Source organism: Hordeum vulgare, chromosome 2H, assembly GCF_904849725.1.
Source record: "Hordeum vulgare subsp. vulgare chromosome 2H, MorexV3_pseudomolecules_assembly, whole genome shotgun sequence".
NCBI classification, from domain to species: domain Eukaryota; kingdom Viridiplantae; phylum Streptophyta; class Magnoliopsida; order Poales; family Poaceae; genus Hordeum; species Hordeum vulgare.
Genome location: NC_058519.1, coordinates 28,359,226 through 28,364,753, shown reverse-complemented (window position 1 = coordinate 28,364,753; position 5,528 = coordinate 28,359,226). Strand labels below are relative to the sequence as shown.

Genomic DNA, 5,528 nt, shown 5'->3' with positions numbered 1-5,528 from the left:
AATACAGATTACTAAGGATGCCATCACAAAGGAACAACATTGGGGTGGTGGTGGCGCAGTTGGCTAGCTCGTTCGATAGTGAGGTCGAGAGTTCGAGCCTTCTAGCACCCCAAAACCTAACAAAGTTGTGATGAAAATGCTCTCGTGACAACTTGGGACGTCAAGCAAACATCTGATCTTCAGATGCCAAGAGCAACTCTGAACTTTGTTCTATTTGTTTGCTCCTTGATCTAACTAATTTCACGAGCTTACTATGAACTTTGTTTTTTTCTCCTGGATTTAACTAATTTTCTTCTGCACTAACCATGGATGTATGCCACGACTAGCGATGGGCAGCAGACTGCATGCTGGATTGACTAGCTATAAGATGGTCGTACTACGCGTGTCTGGAGAGCATGGCGGACAGGGCGAGCGCCGCGAAGGCGAGGAAGCCGAGGGCGATGGACGCGGCGATGGCGTCCGTGAAGACGTTGACCACCGCCGACCTCATGCGGATCGTGATTGGGAGCGCCGCCGCCGACGCCGTGACCAGCAGATACGCCACCGCCTGCATTCATTCAGATCATGGGAATATTTCAACTGCATGAGGCAATGACACATGCATATATAGAGAGTCGGCTACGTAAAACTTAATCCATAAGCTAGCTATAAGTCACCGCGCGCACAGAGTACATGAACGCAACTTCACCTGATCGCCGGCGAAATCAAGGAAGCTGGCGTCTGCGGCGCCGCGGCGCCTCCGGCGGAAGTTCTTCAACGCCTGCGCCGCGGAGTACACGAACGCGACCACGGACACCCCGAGAAGATACCTAGCAAATCAGGCACGCAAAGCGACCGCCCAGCCCATGGTCAACACTCAAGTACAGCGCAACAGCATGCACGCTGTCAGGAATGGCAGCATGACCGATCGATCGAGCAGGCTAGAGATGAGATGACGCGCACGCGCACCTGTACTCCTGGTAGCGGAGGAAGTCCATCCAGTCCCCGTGGCGGCAGGACGCGACGAGCGCCATGGCCACGAAGGACAGCAGCGCGGCGCCGGCGCGCAGCACGAGGACGATCCCGTTGAGCAGCTGGGCGGCCTCGTCGCCGCCACCGCCACCGCCATGGTGATCGTGGCGCGCCCTGTCGACCCTGCCAGGCGTCAGGGGCGTCGTCGCCGTGGCAACGGGCGCGTTGCCGCCCTGCGAGACGTGCGGCGACTTGGGCTTGACGAACGCCGGGGCCGGCTCCGGGTGCGGGGAGAGAGGCGGCGGCGGCGGCGGCGACTTGGCGACGTAGTGTTCCGAGTCCGGGGACGCGGCGTGCAGCTGCATAGCCATGATGCCTTTGCCTTAGCACGTAAGGGAAGGGAACGGAGACGGACGATGGAGGAGCGTATGGAACTATGGATGTCGTCTCGCGCTCGCATGCATTGCATTATTTGCGCTTTTGCGAAAGGTGGGCGGGTGATTAAAGGGGCCGGCCGGTCGAGGGATTAAAGCCGGGAGAAGAAAGTGAGGGTGGTGACTGTGGCTGTGGCCGTGGCCGTGACATGGCGCGCACTAGCTTTGGCTGGCTAGATTGTTCAGCGGGCTAAGCAATGGACCGGCCGGGGACTGGGGAGGGAGGGAAGGAAATAATTCGAAATGTGTGGAACCAACAGGCATGATGGACAAAAGCGGTATTGCTTAACGCGGTATGCAATCGTTCGAGAAAGCAGCTCGCAATTAACAAGCCTACTACATGCGCGGCAGGCTGGGGAATCGATGGAACTATGTCCATTGTTTAACACTACTGAGCACTTCACTTTCGGAGTGACTTGACATACGGTCTCTATCGTGTCCTTGTCGATCGAGAGAAATCGAACCATCTAAGTAAGGAGTGGCTTGATTAGCTATTTCTGTGAGGACAATTTTTTGGTTTTGATCTAAAAGCCTAACAAAATGAAGATCTGACCTAAGTTTTTTTTTTAAATCAATCTACCCTCTTTACGTGACGCCAACATACCCGGCGTCTGGGTTGTACGGAAGACGTCAGGGACCATGGCGCTTGGCTCGGGTCGGCTTAACCCCCCCCCCCCCCCCCTCCTTCGTTGACCAGCTAACGTGGTAAAGGGCCAGACGCCAGGGAGCCTGATACCTGGTCGCCAGACCGAGATGCCACCACCCTGGCGTCTGGCTCGGGTAACTTCCGTACCGCTCGGGCCCGCCCCACCCGACCATCTTCTTCCTCCTCCTCCCCCTGAACTTATATCTCTCGCCCCCTCTTCCCCCTCACCCCCCTCCCCTTGATCTACTCCCTCCTTCACCAAAATTCATAGATCCGATCCACCGAGCTTCCTTGAGTTAATCCCCCTCAATCCCTCCAATTTTTATTTTATTTTACATCTTATTTTGAGAGTATTTTTGAATATAAGGTTATGTTAGATTAGATGATTTTGTCTTAGTATTGGGGATTCTTTTGTAGTTGTTAGATGATATAGTTGTGTAGTTGTTAGATGATTATTTTTTTGTGTAGTTCAATATGTTAGGCAAATTTTATTTTGGCCTTCGGGTCATTTTATTCTTTTTCTAGTTCAATATGTTAGATGATATAGTTGTGTAGTTGTTAGATGATACTTTTTTTGTGTAGTTCAATATGTTAGACAGTTTTTTTTTGGCCTTTGGGTCATTTTATTTTTTATGTAGTTCAATATGTTAGATGATATAGTTGTGTACTTGTTAGATGATATTTTTTTGTGTGTAGTTCAATATGTTAGGCAGATTTTATTTTGGCCTTTGGGTCATTTTATTTTGTGTGTAGTTCAATATGTTAGATGACATAGTTGTGTAGTTGTTAGATGATAATTCTTTTGTGTAGTTCAATATGTTAGGCAGATTATGTTTTGGCCTTTGGGTCATTTTATTTTTTGTGTAGTTCAATATGTTAGATGATATAGTTATCTAGTTGTAGATTTTGACATATATAGATGGACGTTGGCATTTTTTTAATATATTGTTTAATATGTTGGATGATGGTATTGATGGACATATTGTTGGCATTTTTTCAGTATGTTGGATGATGATATAGATGGACATATTGTTGGCATTTTATTTTTTTTTGCAAAAGAGATGATGAAATTTGATGTATGTTATTTTTTTGTAGGATGGTGGATGATGATGGCCCTTGGTATGATGGGTTAATCGAAGAGTTTGATAGAGAGCACCGTGCTCGTGCCATTGAGAATCGGAAGGTAAGAAGACTTAATCGAAGACTTATCACTTATTCGTGTTTTCCATGTGTGTTTCTCGTACTGATATGAAGCTTACATTCTTTGCAGCATGTAGTAGCTATGCGCATGAGGGGTCATGGTGCGAATGACTTTCCGTATGACGTGCGATATGAATCGTACATTGTAAGATTGGGTCTTCTCCCCTTTGTGTTGCAATTCAAGCGAACCCCACCACCGGTGAATTATGCAGCGCTCACCGCACTTACGGATCGTTTGAGGCCCGTGACACACTCTTTCCACCTTGCGTGTGGGGAGATGACGATGACCCTAGAGGACATGGCCATGATAAGCGGCCTTCCTATCAACAGCTTAGCTGTTACGGGTCATGTCTGCGTCGTTAACTGGTGAGCTTGGTTTGGTGATTTAATTGGTGTTCAGCCCACTCTCCCTTTGCCAGGCAAGGCTGATAGCTCTAAAGTGAAGCATTCCTGGCTAAAAGAGGTCAGAGGAGAAAATAATCCGTGCCCTGCGGATGCCGATGAGATGGTTGTGTAGAAGTATGCTCGGGCTTATCTTTGGTATGTACTAACCAAAGTAGTCTTTACAGACGCAACTGAGAACTCAGCCCTCTAGATGTATTTGGAGCTACTCGGGGACTGGGATACTCAGTATAGCTGGGGTTCAGCAGCACTAGTATACTTGTATCGTCAGGTAAGAGCTATCTGCAGACATTTATCTTTCATTTGCCATGCTCCACAAATTGCTAACATGTATGCTTAATTGTAGTTGGACCAGGCGTCAAGGAGGACAAAAGACACATCTTCATTGTGCGGGTTTGCGTGGAGCCTCTCTGTGTGGATGTGGGAGCGGTTGCTGGTTGGACAGCCCGTGATAAAGAACCCCAATAAGGCAGGGTCTTGCTTAATATGGGTGACATGATACTCAAGACATTGTGATTGGTCTCAGAAAGGGTGAAACCAAGGCGCCCATGTCAACCTAGTAGCTTCCGCTTGGAACTCTTGCATCCCACAGTTTTCCGATAACAAACTGATATCTTTGTCGCCTTCGCCGCTGTTTATGAAATGTGAGCATGGCCAGTGATACTTACTAGGACTCTCGCACTGGCACCACCATGTCTGGAGGTGCACCTCAAATGCGGTACCACCATATGAATGACCGTCTCGTGTTGTGCCACCTGGCTCGTTGATTTGATATTTCATTTCAGTTATGTCGAATGTGATAATTTGTTGTTGCGAAGACTTGATTGCTTGTAACTGAAGTCATTCATCAACCTTTGCTGGATAATCTATTTTCTCACCTATCCAATCGGCAGTCTCTTCCGAATAACTCAGAAAGTACTCATTAAGCTTGAAGAATGTATACTCCACTATTGCTGTCACCCGGTAATGAACGGGCACCCTGTTGGAAATATGCCCTAGAGGCAAAAATAATTAGTCATTATTATATTTCTTTGTTCATGATAATCGTTTATTATCCATGCTATAATTGTATTGATTGGAAACACAATACTTGTGTGGATACATAGACAAAACATTGTCCCTAGTAAGCCTCTAGTTGACTAGCTCGTTGATCAAAGATGGTCAAGGTTTCCTGGCCATAGGCAAGTGTTGTTACTTGATAACGGGATCACATCATTAGGAGAATCATGTGATGGACTAGACCCAAACTAATAGACGTAGCATGTTGATCGTGTCATTTTGTTGCTACTGTTTTCTGCGTGTCAAGTATTTGTTCCTATGACCATGAGATCATATAACTCACTGACACCGGAGGAATGCTTTGTGTGTATCAAACGTCGCAACGTAACTGGGTGACTATAAAGATGCTCTACAGGTATCTCCGAAGGTGTTCGTTGAGTTAGTATGGATCAAGACTGGGATTTGTCACTCCGTGTGACGGAGAGGTATCACGGGGCCCACTCGGTAATACAACATCACACACAACCCTTGCTAGCAATGTGACTTAGTGTAAGTCACGGGATCTTGTATTACGGAACGAGTAAAGAGACTTGCCGATAAACGAGATTGAAATAGGTATGCGGATACTGACGATCGAATCTCGGGCAAGTAACATACCGAAGGACAAAGGGAATGACATACGGGATTATATGAATCCTTGGCACTGAGGTTCAAACGATAAGATCTTCGTAGAATATGTAGGATCCAATATGGGCATCCAGGTCCCGCTATTGGATATTGACCGAGGAGTCACTCGGGTCATGTCTACATAGTTCTCGAACCCGCAAGGTCTGCACACTTAAGGTTCGACGTTGTTTTATGTGTATTTGAGTTATATGGTTGGTTACCGAATGTTG

General features: G+C 47.3%; 1 protein-coding gene across 1 annotated transcript; it reads right to left on the bottom strand.

The window, feature by feature from the left end:
• Window positions 1–322: 322 nt before the first annotated feature.
• Window positions 323–1,428, bottom strand: LOC123429386 (CASP-like protein 4B1). The gene is made up of 3 exons (XM_045113428.1): window positions 949–1,428; window positions 689–809; window positions 323–547 (listed from the first exon to the last, which is right to left on the bottom strand). The coding sequence occupies exons 1-3, from the start codon at window positions 1,320–1,322 to the stop codon at window positions 377–379; spliced, it is 666 nt and encodes a 221-aa protein (XP_044969363.1). The 5' UTR covers window positions 1,323–1,428; the 3' UTR covers window positions 323–376.
• Window positions 1,429–5,528: the final 4,100 nt, after the last annotated feature.